Source organism: Pinus tabuliformis, chromosome 6 (assembly GCF_031772625.1).
Source record: "Pinus tabuliformis cultivar Carrire ecotype Pingquan chromosome 6, CPIR1, whole genome shotgun sequence".
NCBI classification, from domain to species: Eukaryota; Viridiplantae; Streptophyta; class Pinopsida; order Pinales; family Pinaceae; genus Pinus; species Pinus tabuliformis.
In genome coordinates this window covers 1,515,006,045-1,515,023,023 of record NC_142292.1, presented here as the reverse complement: position 1 = coordinate 1,515,023,023, position 16,979 = coordinate 1,515,006,045, and the positions used below count along the sequence as shown (strand labels likewise).

Here is a 16,979-nt window from a genome sequence, read left to right as displayed (position 1 = left end):
ATCCGATCCCTCTAGTGGTAGAAGAGCCATGTCCCCAACCAATGTGTCGATGTCTACAAAATATATAGTACACAACAATAATTAGACAATTTCATTAAACAATTTAATAAAGCAAGTTAACAAACATGATATAATAAATTGTATTCTAATTAATTAAGATAATAAAATGAAACTAGATTGATTTAAATAAAACAATAATATTATGTCCTCTACATGCTAGGTGTGAAGAAGATGTTGGGACACAGTATCCAATCCATCCCCGCATATGAACACGACACCTAAATAAACATGTGGTCTTGGTTGGATACTCCGACAGGCCCCTGTTGGGCATCATCTAGCTCCACATGTGCATTTGCACATTAGACATCGGCCTAGGGGGGCGACAATCAAATGTAGGCATTGTCTTCGAAACCTCTCAAAAAATAAAGAAAAAATATCTGAAGCGAAAGGGAAGTTCATTGTCCCATGTATCATTGCATGAAATCTATCTAAAACCCTACAAATCTGCCTCAAAGAAATGGTAGACCATATGATACAGCATGGCACCAATATCAAAGAATCGACATTAAAAAAAAGATGGAAACTAATGTTCTTCCCACCACTACCATAGTGTGCAATGTTGGTCACTAGTATTGAGAGGCACCTAACCTCCTGTGTAGCAAAATAAGAAATTTGTAGCTCCCCACCACACACTTGAAAATAAGTTGGATGGATTACATGACCACCAACATATCTCCCAGAGTAGACAAGATGACTTTATACTCCAACCCCATGGGGGACATCAGGGAGCTCAGGAAAATATTCCCCTCCTCGATAGGAAAATGATAAAATATATTTCCTCGTCAGAGGACCTATGCCACATGCTAGGATTGACATCAAAAGGCTTTTTATGGACAATCTGTCAAGGATGTAGCCTCCTCATATTACTTAAGGAGGCCTACATTCCTCAAGAGTGCTCAGGTAGTTGCACTAATAGGGTGAGGGTATAAATCCCTCTCCCTCTCTCATGCCTCCCTTGGTTAGACCACATTGTATTGGTATACCATTTTCTTATTCTCCTACTGCTACTCCCTCTGTTGACATCTCTGCAACATGATTGACATATAAAATACATCAACCCCATACATAAACCGTAGATTTTTTTTTATTAAATCAAAAACGTATTTATAAATATGGACACATAACTTTCAATTAAAAAGAAAAAACAAATCATCCTGGTGCGCTCAAAAAGTAGTAATGCACCAGCTCCAGTGCGCTATCAAATAGAACACTAACAATAGTGTGTTCATGCATATGACACACCACTTTTGATTCACATACATACATTTTCATTGTGGTGTGTCAAGACTAACTTATGCATTGGTGCGTACCTATAACCTTTTTTTCCTGGTACGGAATGTTCAGGTTATCGAACACACCAAGCTATATTTTTTTAATATTATGTGTATGGACTGTTTGGTAAACATAAACACACTAGGTGTATGCTAAAAATGTATGCATCAATGTACAATTTATAGGCTTTCTCAGTATGTTGTAATTTACGAGACACACCGACAACACCACCATGTGTTAGGTTCACGCACTGAATTGTGGTGCACCATATAAATTTACAAGGTGCACCGCTATGAGTGTAAGCCAAACCTTTCAAATGCACCATGCAGGAAAAACAAATTCCAAAACAATGGTCTTTTGGACCTATTTGGAAATTTTGATCCACTAAAATAATAAACTAGAGAGAAACATAGACATTACCCAAACATTTGGTCATTACGGAGGTATAGTTGACACGTAAATGAGAGAAACAAATTTCACCACCATTTTAGAAAATTGGAAAGCCATGCACTAAGCATGGTATGGAAGGATGATGAGTAAGAGAAGCACCCACAATAGGGTGCTTGAGTGAGACAAGAGTGCCATCAATGATTTAGAGCTTTACAACATTGCAAATGGTAAAAATGAAATTTATGGTCTGTAGTTTTATTTATTTAACTTTGTTTTAGTGTGTTATTATAACAACATTGGTGCATACTATCTCCAAGAGCACTGTTTTTTTTTTTTTTTAATTAAGAACCCTATAGCGGTGCTCTTGTTAACATGCACAAGGGAATTTTAATACATGAACCACACTGATGCTTTGTGGGAATATAGCACCTCATTTTTTTTAATTAAAACCCCCCCAGTGGTGCTCTTTCTAAGATGCACCAAGGTGTTCTAATACATGAACATTACTAGTGCTTCATGGGAATATCACACCACATTTTTTTAAAATTAAAAACCCTATAGCAGTGCTCTTTTAAGATGAGCCGGAATGTTTTAATACATAAACTGCACCCATGCTTTGTGGGAATATAGCACCACATTTTTTTAAAATTAAAAACCCTCTAGTGGTGCTCTTTATACGATGGAACGGGGTGTTTTAATACATGAACATCGATGCTTAGTGGAATATAGCACTATATTTTTTTTTAATTAAAAACCCTATAGCGGTGCTCTTTTTAAGTAGCACTGGGGCATTTTAATTCAAGAACAGCACTGGTGCTTCTAGTGTATATAGCGCCGATATGGTGAAAATAATTTTAGGCCCGAAAGTTTTTAAATTTAACCTTTGTCTGTTGTTATCGAGTAGTGTAAGCGCTGGTGCGTTATATATAGGTGGCACACTGTTGTTTTAAATAATGGTTTGGTGTGCTATACTGTGTACACACTAGGGCGTTAACATACTGGTTCATCACTAGACAGGGCAAAATGAATTTTACAACCGACATTTTTGTAAATTTAACCCTTTTCTGGTGCTATCATGTAGAATATGCATTGGTGCACTTTTTTATTTAGCGAACCATTTTTTTCTTTTTATTTTTAAATAAAATTTCCACGATGAACCATGTTCTACTAGGTAGTGTTTATATGTATAATAAAGCACCAGTGTGTTTGTATATTATAGACGCATAGTTAAAAAACATCCGCTAAAACATTCACCCGCCACCTTTGTTAGTGACCTTCGGTACAAACAGATTTATGGGCTATTTTTATAGGGGCTTCCTAAAAAACCTCCGCTAGAGGATCATTTCCTTGTAGTCTATTATAATAGAAATCATAATACTAGAAACCCATAATGGGGACCCTCCACCATATTTACAAAATGCTAGACTAGAAAACCATATAATTGATTATGAACAAGCTCACACACTGAAAATAATGCAACTTCAATATCGTATAGAAATTTATCACAAGATTCCTTCCTTAAACAAAACCTATTTAAAATTTACATAGAAAGTTATCAAACCCAAAACCACATTCAAAAAATGCATTGATTCTAGTGATGTGGATTTAGCTACTCATGTAAATAGTTTAACTCCAAAACGCAAATAAAAAAATTTATAGATAGGTTTTATTAATCCAAACACTAGGTTATATATCATTATATTAAAAAAACTAACTCAAAAAGTTTAGGATAGAAATTTTCACTAGATCCTAAAATCTAGCATCTAAGCAGAATACTAGAAATCATGGGATAAATGATCTCAACTACTCTATGAAAATAAAAAATCAAAAGGATTCATAACTCTCAAAATCAATAATAATATTCTAATAAAATAATAATGAGAAATACATATGCTCAATTTACTTATACTAGGGCTAAGGACTAGAATCCTTATTGGCTTTGGAATTGGAATTTGGTGACACAAATCAATTGAAACACTCTTCAATTGGAAACCTCAAGTTAGTGTTGCAAAAGAAATACTAGGATGTATAGTAGATAACAAAACTTTATATTTAATATGGAAGTTAATCTCTCAATGTGCTAACCATCACATGCACCTGGCAGGCTCAAGAACAAATTGTTAGGAAATAATTATTTAGGGTTGTAGAAGCTGGGATAACATAGTTAGTGATAAGAATTATTGTTTGCCTTCAATCATGTTGGAAAAATAAGGGGAAATAGCTCTGATGAATCCAAATGAGTTAGACTAATGGTTCAGAACATTTGCATTCTTAATTTTGTGTATAGAATTATATTGTGTGAATAATAAAGTCACTTTTCTACTTTGAGTAAACATACATTAAATGATGGTGTTGATAGATATAGTCACTAGTCATTATTTTGCAAAAACTCACCTTTTGAGAAATGTTTTATGAGAAATTGTTTGCTAGCAAATTGTAGCATATGGGGAGTGGCTATAATGTTGTCAAATGAGAAACAACTAGAGATGATAACATTACCTTAAAATTGTTGTAATTGTACATAAATAATGTAATTTGGACATAATAATGTAATTGTACATTCAGATTATAAAATTTTCCTACATTGAAAAAAAGATAATCAAATTTTGCATCTATAATAAAAATATAATTTTTAATAAAATCTCAATAAAAAATTTGAAATTTTTTCACCAAATAACTAAACATACCCAATACCCATTTTGAGATATATATCAATCTCATGAACTTATATGAATCAATCATTAAAAGGTATTTTGGAAATTGGAACTTTAGGAAATATTTGCATCTATTTGATCTCTCTCTTTGCACCAGAGACCAAGAGTTGGATCTAGATTGATAAACATTCAAATCCTTTCATATGGAAAAACACAATAATATTATTTGAGCTCTCTTGAAAACTTTGTGAAGAAAAATCACATTCATTACACATCATAGGCAATTATAATATAATAAATTGATATGTTAAAAGGTGAATATTATAAGGGACTAACCAAAAAAAATATTATTATTACTAGTACAATTATATAAATTAAATGACCATATACATAATATTTTTTTTTCCATTTATAATATTCATAAACCATGACATAAGACATAATATTATAACTAAAAGAAGAAGTGATTTTTTTATAACAAAGTAGTTCATTTCATGGTTTATATATATATATATATTCTTTTTACTAATAAATAATAATTTCAAATAAAATTATAATTTAATTATTTTTTATTAGTAATATGAGATATATCATGAAATACATTTTTATATATATATAAATTAATATATATATAAACATTTATCATCATTATATGATTACAAATTTTATTTCTATTTAAAATTATTGAACAAATGCAATCTTTTCTACTACTCAAAATAATTGTTAAAATTTTATAATTTTATCTTATATTTTTTTTTCTATTTTTAAATAAATTTTCCTTTAAATAAAAATACTAAATAAATTACTTACTAAAATATATATTACATCTACCACTCTGACCAACACATTTTTATAAATATAAGTTTGCTTATAATTTTGTTTTTTGGGGTTTTTTTATGTTTGTTAGTTTTATTTATATATATATATATATATTTGTTTGTTTTTTATGATTTTTTTTAATATATATATATATATTTTTATGGTTTTTTTAATAAATTTGTAATAATATTGATTTTTAAATTTTTATTTTTAAAATTCATCAGGTAATTAGTTTGAAAAAATATGTTTTCTTTATTATTGAAATTGTATTTTTAAATTAAGATAAAATTTTCAAATAAATTTAATATACTTAATAAGTGAAAATTATAATTCTTATTCTTTCTGATCAAATCATAATCCCTTTCAGCTTGTAGTGATGCGAGAAACTCTAAATCATGTTGGCATTGGCATCACTTGGATTATGATTTAGACGTTGACTGCTTAGACGTTGGCACCTGACTAGCATTGCCCGAAACTCTAAATCATAATCCCTTCAGTCTGCAATGATGCGATGATATTTCTTCTTCTTGTATAGATGGAAGTCTATCTAGTTTCACATTTAGAAGTGGTTTCCCATTTAAAGTTTGCTGCAAACTAAATGTATGTTGTTGCTGCTGCAAACTGAAGGTATTCTCTTGCATATATCTTCCCATTTATACGTTGGACCAGTTTACAGCTGCTGAAGATTTATCTTTCCATTTAGACGTTGCAAATTTATCTTCCTAGTATTGCTGCTACCGGCTAGGTGGATCTACTGGATAAAAAAACTAGTTCTGGGTCAAATGTTGATGGCCGTTCAAATTCAATTACTAAAACTATATAATATATATGAAACGGATCCCGCTGAAACTAGCTCTGCGATTAGTTATTGAACAAGCTCTCTATCTGCTCTTACTGGCAGGAAGGTGGGCAAGCCAGGCGGACAACATCCCGGGCCCGAGCCCCCTCCTATCCTACAGCCACTGCATCAATGGCGTCAATGCCTTAATCAACTGCTTATTCAATTGGGTCTGCTTGTCTATGCTATGGAAATGGTGCTTAAACTAGGAAAATCAAGGTGCTCCAAGACTGAGCCATCGCCTAGTAAAGGTTCAATGGACCTGCTACAATCCTGAGGACACTATGTGGGAATATATAAATCAATATCTATAATAAAGGTCACACTATGTGGGAGCATATAAATCAATATCTTTATGAAAGGTCACCAGCGTTCTAAAATGGTTACTGAATGAAAGCCCTAACAATTAGGATTCAAATAATGAGTTATTGTACTTTACCACTGGATCAGTTTACCGCTGAAGGTATACTCTTGCATATATGGATAATTTTATGAATCTCTAAATGAATCAAAAGATGCTTTCATTTAAAATTATCTTACAACTAAATCAAAAGATGCTTTCATTTAAAATTATCTTACAATTGAGTCAAAAGATGTCTTCATCTAAAATTCTCTTTCCAATTTTGTTACCCATAAATACTTAAATTCTCTTTTCACCATTGTTATACAGAAACACTTACAAAACATGGGAGGTTGTCCGTGATGCTATGTACTAGAAGTCGACAACCATATCTTTCAATGGTTGTCATAGAAGTCGACAACTATATCTTTCAATGGCTGTCAATATAGTGTCCTACATTAATAGCTTCTAACATTACTTGCTATCTGGTCTATTTGGTGGTAATTAGGATGGACAGATTTTGCTATACAATGGATTTTCTAAAATGATTGGCTCATTTCTCGTTTGAGGCTATCTTTTCAAGGAATGTTTTCTTCTAGTGATGAGGGACATGGTTTTTATATGTTTCTGTATTTAATTCCATAAGCGGTGTTTCTATTGTTTTTGGGATATTTTTCTCGGTATGAATAGCATGTTCTTTCTCAGTTTTTTACAGTCAAAATTTCTTCAGATTCTGATGTTAATTGCTATCGCGATTTACATCTTTTTTTGTATCTTCACAACTCATTCCCCACCTCTGTCAAAGCGCTCAAATGCCTTTCCATACTGAATTTTTTATGCTTGCATGTCCTCAAGCCTCTTTCCGGGAGGGTTCTTGTCTGTATACAAATAGTTTACACTTTCTCTGGCATCGGTGGCTAAACTCTTTCGTAATTTCTCGACCATGCAAATATTTTGGTTTCCGCATTTCCAATAGTTGGTTGATCTGCATGGGTTGCTGTTGTTGTTGATCTATAACTTCTCTCCTCCCACATGAGCTGTGGTGAGGGTTTCTCTTGTATGTCCATTTGGTTCACTAGTTCCCGTCTAACTTCGGCTCTGTAACTGGCTTGTTTTCTCGATGTCAGGATCCTGTATATTTCGGTGGTATTCAATTTCTCTGAGGTGGTGGGTGGTAATTATCCCCGGTTCGGTCTTGGATCTACTACCATTTAATTATATCTGCCATCCAGCCCTCATATCCATGTGAATTGGGGCCCTCGTACTCCGTCCCATATCTGGCTTACAAATTTTATATTTGGTGCACCACCTTTTATCCTGATTTGGACGAAGAAACAATGGCGGTCCTTTCCTTATGCTAGATGTGGGTTTTATTTTCTGTACACCATACATCCTCATGGTATGTGATTTGTATGATCCCTAGATTCGGGTGGTTTTCTTCAGCGCATATTCCTTTTTATTTCCATCTACCACTCTGACATCCCCTTTATTCTTGATGTGGCTATCTCCTTTTGTCATTATATACATTTTGGTTTGACATTCCATTTTGGGGATATGGACGTGCTCTGACATGTCAACCCATGAGGCATTCATTCGTTCCACCATGGATATCGAATCACATTTATTTCAATCAACCGGGGTACATCATCGAGGTGGCACACGGTCTCTTGATGCTTGGCACACCATAGGTGTCGAGTCACATTTATTTCCATCAACTGGGGTAGATCGCTGAGGTGGCACACGTTCTCTTGATTCTTGGCACACTATTCCAGGCGATGTTCCAGTGCCAGATGGTGGACATGCGGCCCTTGTTTCCATGGTGTCGATCATGCGGGATTTGAATGATGATCTAGGGATCGGTAATGTTCTATCAGGACTACCATCCCGCAACCTGCTCTAGTTTTTGACCATGAACTATTGATTGATCGTATAACCAGTTTACAAAAGTGTGATCTCGTCGGTAGGTGGCATTTTGCGGAGCTAAGTGATTCTGATATGTGAATTTGGGTGGACAAGAAATGGAAAACCATTCTGGGCTACATGTCGACTGTGGTGCGGTTGCTGCGGGGTTGGTATAACTTTCATTTTCTCATCCAAGATAATCTTTTGAAAATCAAGGCCATTCTGTGGATTAATGGCAGAAGTTTTTTGGCGCTTCACTCCTGGTATATTGGGTTTAATCCTCTTAACAATATGCCATAGAACAATCTTATTTAGGTTAAACTCCTTGGGTTTCCAATCGAATTCTGGACAAAGAAGGTTTTCAAGGACATCGGAAACGCCATCAGTAAGTTTGTATATGTCGATCCACGTGTTTGGGGGCTCCAGACAAAAGAGTCGCCTGGATATTGATAGACAAGGAATATCAGGGTGGCTTTGCGGATAACATCGAATTGCATTAGGGGGAGACTCACTTATCTCAGCGTCTCGACTTATGAGGAGTACATTGCAAATGCTCAAATTGTCACCATACTAGGCACCTCCTGTTTCATCGCCCTCACTGACCGGGTGGCCGACATCAATCCCATGGTTGGAATTGTTTTGGTGCGTCAGAGTAGTCACAATATGGCGATGGTCCTCCTAGCCAATATGGTGTGGTGCAACAACATGGGGATGATTCGTGGTGAAACATAGGTATTCTACACGGTCCCTTTTCTATACGTCCCCCTGTTAACAGATCCTCGAATTATGGCTCCTCGCCCATCACTGTTCCATCATCCCCATTGTCTTCTATGAAGTCAGACATCCTTGTCACAAATATTCCATCCCCATGTATTCGAAATGCCCCTTCGGGAATCACTCCTCCCTGTCATGACATCATGGCCCCTTATTCATCACTTGACATTCCCTAAACCTCTCATATTACCTACGTACCTACTTTGTCACCCACACATTTTCCACAACGGTCATAGGGGCCTAGACATAGCCTTACTGCACCAAACTTGCCACTTGCCTCCCCCACAAACTCTATTGGTAGTGATCTAGACTTTGTCCTTTAAAGAAAGAACTTGGACTTACACTCTCTCACTATACATAAACCACCTGGCTCCCCTTATCCCCACATCAGCCCTACCTCCACCGGTAATATAACTATCCGGCGAAAGAAAAACTGTTGCAGTCAACATTTCCTGGGACGACCTAGACCAATCCCTCTTAATTCCCCTATTGATCGATTCCTTGTTGAGGTTGCTATTGATGACATACCTTCTTCTCGGGCCCTTAGAGCACGGATGCCCACAAAGGGGTTATCATGACTTTCATCCTTTCTCTCAACATTCAGGGATTGGGGGCTACCTCAAAATTTTTGGCCCTTTAGCAACTTTTTCTCTCTGTTCATCCTTACATTATTCTCCCAGAGGAAACAATGCATTATGTTCCTCATGTGATCTAATATATCTGGAAAATGTTCCAGGGTTGGCATATAGCTACCACGACTGCTACTGGTCTATCTGGTGGTCTTGTGGCCCTATGGGACCCTCGATGGGTTAAGGTCAAGGCTTTCTCATGTTTTGTTGGTATCCTGCTTGAAGGACATATTCATTGTCTAAGTGGGCGTATTCACAGTCTTAAATGTATGCCCCATATAAGAATAGGGTTGTTTTTTGGGATAAGTTGTTTTCATCTAAGATAATGGAGCTGGTATCACTTATCATTGTGGGAGACTTAAATTATACTACTGGCTTGGACGAAGTTTGGGATCAGTCCACGAAAATTGACACACTGGCGAGGTTGATCCGTGACGTGATTATGGACCACAATTTTGTTGATATATGCCCTAAATATATGGTTCTTAGATGGGACAATGGCAGAGTGGGGTTGGCATATGTTGCAAAGCGGCTAGATCAGTTTTTAATACATGAATAGGTGGTGGAGCGTCTTGGAGAAGTACATGCACGGGTTATCAACAATCTTTTATTTGATCATCAGCCCATTATTTTACAATGGAGGAGGGCGGAGTTTAGATATGGGTTGCCTTTTAAGTTCAACCGGATTTGGCTGAATGATCCGGATTTCAATGCACTGTTGCGCTTTGTATGGACCCGTGACGATGGTTGGGGGTCATCTCGCATGGTGCACATCCTGGATAAGCTAGAAATCATTCGTGGGGAGGTAAAAGCATGGCACAAACAGAAGACACACCAATTGCATTAGGAATTGCACAATATACAACATGAACTGGATGCTCTTTGTCCCCAGCTGAATACACACTATCTACTTAATTCTACTCGGAATCGTATTCACGAATTAGAACTCAAAAAGAAGCAGATTCTATCTATCAAAGAAGCCTCCTAGCGCCTGAAGAGAAAAGATTTATGGACTAGAGAAGGGGACCGAAACACTAAATTTTATCATCAATTTGCAAACCACAAGTGCAAAATAAATTCTATCTGGGATATTATTGATGCTAATGGACAACGTTTTCAGTCGCAGGGGGATATTTGTAATGTTGAACATTGTCTCACATTTCCAAAAGTCTTATGGCTGTAATGAGGGTTTAGAAGTGTAGGATCTATTATGGGGTGTGGATCTTTAGCCCACCATGTTTGATGCTCATACAAATTCTGAATTGTTTAAAGTGGTCTCTGAAGGTGAGCTTCTTGAGGTTTTAAAATACTTTAGAGGTGATAAGAATCCGGGCCCAGACTAGTGGACGGTGGAGCTTTTTACTCATTTCTTTGACCTCTTTAAAAGTGACCTCCTTGACATGGTGGAGGAGTCGAGGGTCACAGGGGACATTCATAAGCATATAAATTCCACTTATATTGCTCTCACTCCGAAGTGGTGCCCATCTGCCAGTTTCTCAAATTACCAGCCCATATCACTTTGTAATCTTATCTATAAAGTCATATAAAAAACTATTGCTAATTGTATGAGGAGTACATTGTCGCGCTATATTTCTCTAGAACAATTTGGTTTTCTTCGAGACAGAAAAGTTCATGATTTTGTTGCTATCACACAAGAATGTATCCATTCGATTCACACAAAGCATCTAAATGCCACCATTATGAAGGTGGATTTACAGAAAGCTTATGACTGTTTGGACTGGGGATACCTCGACTGGTTCTTCATAAGATTGATTTACAGCCCAGACGCATGGTATGGATAATGGCATGTGTTTCAAATGTAAATTATGTTGTGATCATCAATGGATATCCAACACATTTATTTAGGGCTGGTTGAGGGCTTCGCTAGGGATGTTCACTTTCCCCACTCTTATTTATTTTGGCGATGGATGGGCTGAGTATGCACATAATTAAAGTGGTGTTGGATGGACAGTTTCAAGTACTACACATGATGAATGACGTCAAAATTTCACATGGTTTCTCCATTGATGATGTGCTTATTATGGGTATGTTAAACCGATTTGCATCGATGACTCTTTTTCATGTTTTTTCTAAATTTGCTAAAGCCACTGGATTACATATGAATCTACAAAAGTTTATTATTTATCATGACATATGTGATATGGACGTTACTGCTTATATTAAAAGCTGATTTGGGATAGATATAGAGAATATGATGAGTGGTATGAAATATCTTAGCTATCATATCAAACCATGTAGCTACAGGATCATCAATTGGCAATGGCTTGTGGACCGTTTCTATAAAAGGATTTATGGATGGGATTTTATTTGCCTATCTCTGGGAGGTCTCATACTCCTAATACAAGTTGTTCTCTCGCAGTTTGGGGTATACTGGACTCACCTATTTCATATCCCCCACTCTATTATAAATAGTCTAAATAGAATTATGGCCAACTTCATCTGGGCGGGTAGCAGTCAACAAAATAAATTTCATTTGGTCAAGATGTCCCACATTACACTTCCAAAGCATATGGGGGGTTGGGGGATTTTTGAATATTTGACATTTTGGATGGTCTTTACTGCTGAAATCATTATGGAGGGGAATTTTCGGTGTTGGTACTTGGGGTAAGATGATTAGATATAAATACCAAAAGGAGCATGATTTTCTATTTTGGTACCGCATAGGAAGTATAGGCATCACGACGGGCTCAACATTCTGGGTTAGCTTCCAAAAAGATACATAATTTATTTTACAATATCTTGCTTGGTCTATGGGGTCGGGTCACACGATCCTCATTGGCGCTGATCACATTCTAGGTGTGAGAGTGGAATGCAACATATCAGAGGAGTTCATTCGATGCTTAAATGGTTGTGGTATATACTTTTGGAGCCAAGTATTATCCACTTGGCGAGGTCCTTGTCCTGCTTGGAAAAGCGCACAAGAGTTGGGACTGGATGGGCAATCGACGCTGGAGTGGAACTGGATATGTGCCGGCATGAAACTACTTTGTATATGTCGTGAAGGGAATTGTGATCAACTTGTCTAGATGGGAAAGATGAAAGGTCGGGAATATCATGGTTGCCGATATATATAACACCCTCTGTGGTAGGGAGGTTCTGCCTGGGGGTATTCCTGTATTTTATGCTTTCTCGAAGACTAAAATTCCCATCAAAATCATCCTTTTTCTGGTTGGTTTACAAAATAAAAAATCTCACTTGGGAAAATCTACAAAAGAGACAGTCGCATGGACCCATTAGTTGTCCAATTTGTAGAATGGCATTGGAAAACAACGATCATATGTTTCTCAATTGTCTCTTCACGGTCCAGGTATGGGAAAAATGGGCAAATTATTTTGGTTTTCCTTATAATCATTTTGACAGCATTGTGGATTGTATGAAATGGTGGAGTACACAGAAGCTAACATGGAGGATCATTCCCCCAAATCTTTTTTTGGGCAATATGGAAATGGCAGAACAAATACATATTTGAAAACTCAATAGATAATTTCATGCTGGTATATGAATGCACGGTATCATGTCACTCTATGATTACTTCACTTGATACTAGAAATAAAAAATAACAATGCAAGTGAACAGACCCAGAGCTCGAGTACCCGGTAAGATGGCACAGCATAAAGAAACACTTGTGGATGCGGCTTTTGGATAGCTATATCCAAACAATTGGAATACAAGATTCACTGGAATGCGGGAAGTGGCACAAATACAAGGGTTGAAGAAATGGCCCTCTGGGGCCTTATATGGTTCACAAACTTCCTCAATATCCCTGACATCCATATTTTTGGGAACTCCAAGATTATTATTGATCATGTCAATGGATGTGCAAAAATCAACCAACAATTTCTCTTTGGATGGCTATAGAAAATCTACAATCTATGGACATAGTTCAGTAATTCAACAATTATGCACATCCGAAGAGAACACAACCAACTAGCATATGAACTTTCAAAGAGGGGTCTTGAGGAAAACCTAGGTGGTATGCACATTGAAATCAATTTGGGAGAAAATTTACTGGATGTTGGGGAATTTCCATTTCCTCCTAATTTTTGTGGTTTCTTTTTTTATATACTTGTGTCTATCTTTTACTTTTTTGTATCTGCAGGCCTCATAGTCCACATGTATGTGATTATATATAAATGATGTGGGGTACTATGGATCACTATGTATATCCTCATTGGCTACACCGTTGGATGACTTACAACTTTTTCATCCATTTCACTATATTTGCACCCTATTTTATATGGCTACACTACATTTACGCCATAATTTGATATATGATATATATAGTGCTATCTAGTTTTTTTTTTTGAGAAGCATGCTTGCTTACCCAAATTGAAATAGGTTGATATTGGATATGGATGGGTGATGACTAAAAATATATTTTCATCTCATATGATAATACATTACACTTTTTTCTTACGGGAAAAAAAAATGACACGACGAGGAAGCCTATCAGGCAGCTGCACTATTGCATGCATATCGTACGGGAAGGAAAATGCTGCTATCACCTGCACTGTGATGAAGTACACCTTTTTCTAGCCATATAGATCAATACAAAACGTATATGTAACAAGCAGACCTGTAGATTGTAATTTTTATTTAATTAAATAAAAAACATAAAATAATTCTTTTAATTATTTTTAAAGCATAACGGCCATGCATCCTGTGAGATAAGAAATTAGATTTCAGATGAATGCCTTACACGTCTCTAAAGAAGAGTTAGATGCATGCGTTACATATGTCTAAAGAATTAGGTTTCCAAATATTTGAATATATTTTCTTAGGGAAACAACTTCATTATCTTTAAAAGACCATATACACTGATAACAAGCAATGGTGATATTACGTTGTATTTTCAACTTCAATATATAATAAATTTATTTATATTTTTTATTTTGTTTTAATCGCAACATGGGCCATATAGAGACAGTTGAGTTCACGCCCGAGCCCCCAATGCCAAGGAACATGTATTTATTGGGTCATGATGTGCAATTCATCTGTAGTTCTCTGATTTCTGAAACTTCTCTTAGATTTTCCGTGCTTCTTGATTACAGCTTATGCACCATATAAAGCTTTGGTAAGTCTCTACGTGTACACTGTAGTAGACAACAACAAAAATCTAATATTCTAGTTACTCAGGGCGAAGATTCTCTTTACATAATGTCAAGCTGAGAGTTAATGGACATTAAGAGCAGTTGTCAGCGATGGGATTGATAGATTGCATATAAAATTTTGAAATCTATAACATGTAAGAAAAAGTAAAAAAATTAATAATGGATATCACAAAAAAGAAAAGTACTTTTTAAAGTCATCCATTTTAAAATTAAAATCTTCTGTAATTAAATTTTAAAATTTAGCGTTCAGATGTAACAAAAAAAATCACCAATCTTATTTAATCACCAAAAATCAAAGTTATGAATAATATGCATTAATTAATAAAATTTATTTAAATTACAAATTTTATTCAAATTAACACATTTCATTAAACTTCTTCAGTCTCCTGTCAAATCGGCAGGGCCTACCATTGCCTGCAACTCTTGTTTATACCAATAACAGCATCAACAGATATCTTGCAATATGCCTTGATATGTATCCATTATTTACTATAATGGAAAATATACTCTACTAAATCCGAAAATATATTAAGAATAAGCATTTTATTTTTATATTTCATTTAACAGATATCACATTCCGTAGAGGCGTACAAACGAGAGAAACGATAATGAAGAAGAGTTAAGTTCAGCCATATAGCAGGGGTTATCCTTACGTGGATTGCAGGCCTTTATTTATTTGAAAGAAAACAGTACGTGAGCTCAGGTTGCTTCTCTCTCATGGCTGATAGGTAGGGTGGTCATAAACGGGATATATCTCGAAGCGCACTGCGCAACTTCCCAGATACATTTGAGCCCCAACCTGTGAAGAGCAACACTGATTCATGGCCGTAATCGCTTCTTTCAAACAAACACCACAGTCACGTCCCGAAAGACTCCTTAAGCACATTTCCAATCCATAAATGGTGACAGAAGAATTCACCGCCAACGATCCGGTGGCGAATCTATTGACTGTTAAGGGAGCTTTGCCAGAAAGAGTCTTCATAAGATTCCCTAGAGTCTGATTGAAGCCTTCAATATCACCGTTGCTCTTCACATTCTCAAGAGCAGCGGCCTCAACGGTATCGAGAACAGAGGCGAAACTGTAATTCTCATAACGAATGAAGCAGAATTCCAGCTGAATCCGAGCTCCAATGGCATTAGGGCAGTCTTGATAAGCCATCTGTAAGGCTTTAGCGGAACACTTTTGGCAGTCCTCCTGAGAGATGTCGGGCCGGCATTGTAGAAGGCCGTTGACTCCTCCATAAGAATATGTCGCGAATCCGCCTCGTGGGGCAGCGGCGCTCACCAGGTACTCCAATACGGCGTTCACGTTCCTTTCATACGCACTGCCATTGCTGTATTTGTTTACGTTGCAGAGCCCGTAAATGAACGGATCGGATTTCGAAAGGGCAGCTGAAACTGAAATGGCATTAAGGTGGAGTAGTCCAGGTAAGAATAATGCCATGAAACAGCAACGCCATATTATCACGCTTTCCATCTTTCCCATTTCCCAATAAGTATAGTGAATAAAAGGCTCTGTAATAGCATTCGCCTTCTTGTGAATCTTTCCAAGGTTGGGCAAATAATTTATAGATGGAGAATGCTATCCGCAGGCCAGCCAATTAGTGGTGGATATTCACAAAAGTTCACTAAGTCAACTTCTAGAATAATGGCGAACAGCTGTTATGATGGTATTGGCGTGGACCGGATCTGATCAGATCAGTGGAGTGCATATGCGCAGGCGTTAATTGTGGTTGGCGTCTCCGATTTATTTGACTTTTGAAGAGGTCGAAACAAGGGAGTGAACAAGTCGTAAGAACTACGGCTTTGAATACGTCTCTGTTGGCGTGGGCAGAGGCATATGATAATGACGTAGTCTTTAACGCGACTTTTTGAAAGTCTTTCCGGCGATTTTTTCCGGTGAAAATCCGGCAGTGATTTATTGGAATCCAAGTTTGATAGCTAATTTCTGCACAATGAAACCGTCCCAGGGGTTTTTCAGGGTGCTGAATCCGAATATGCAGTTAAAAAACCATTTTAACTGCAACAAATCATGATTTCATCTCAATTTCTTCCGCCGGATTCCGTCACCGGAATCTCAAAAAGTCGCATTATAGACAACTCCTATGATAATAGGCCGCTGAATATAAAATTAAACCGTTTCTGCTCTTAGACAGAGTCCATTTTTTC

The 16,979-nt window shown here is 36.5% G+C and overlaps 1 protein-coding gene across 1 annotated transcript; it reads right to left on the bottom strand.

Annotated features, from left to right (window-relative positions):
• Positions 1 to 15,525: 15,525 nt before the first annotated feature.
• Positions 15,526 to 16,296, bottom strand: LOC149264423 (antimicrobial ginkbilobin-2-like protein). The gene has a single exon (XM_089398905.1). The coding sequence runs from the start codon at positions 16,294 to 16,296 to the stop codon at positions 15,526 to 15,528; it is 771 nt and encodes a 256-aa protein (XP_089255031.1).
• Positions 16,297 to 16,979: the final 683 nt, after the last annotated feature.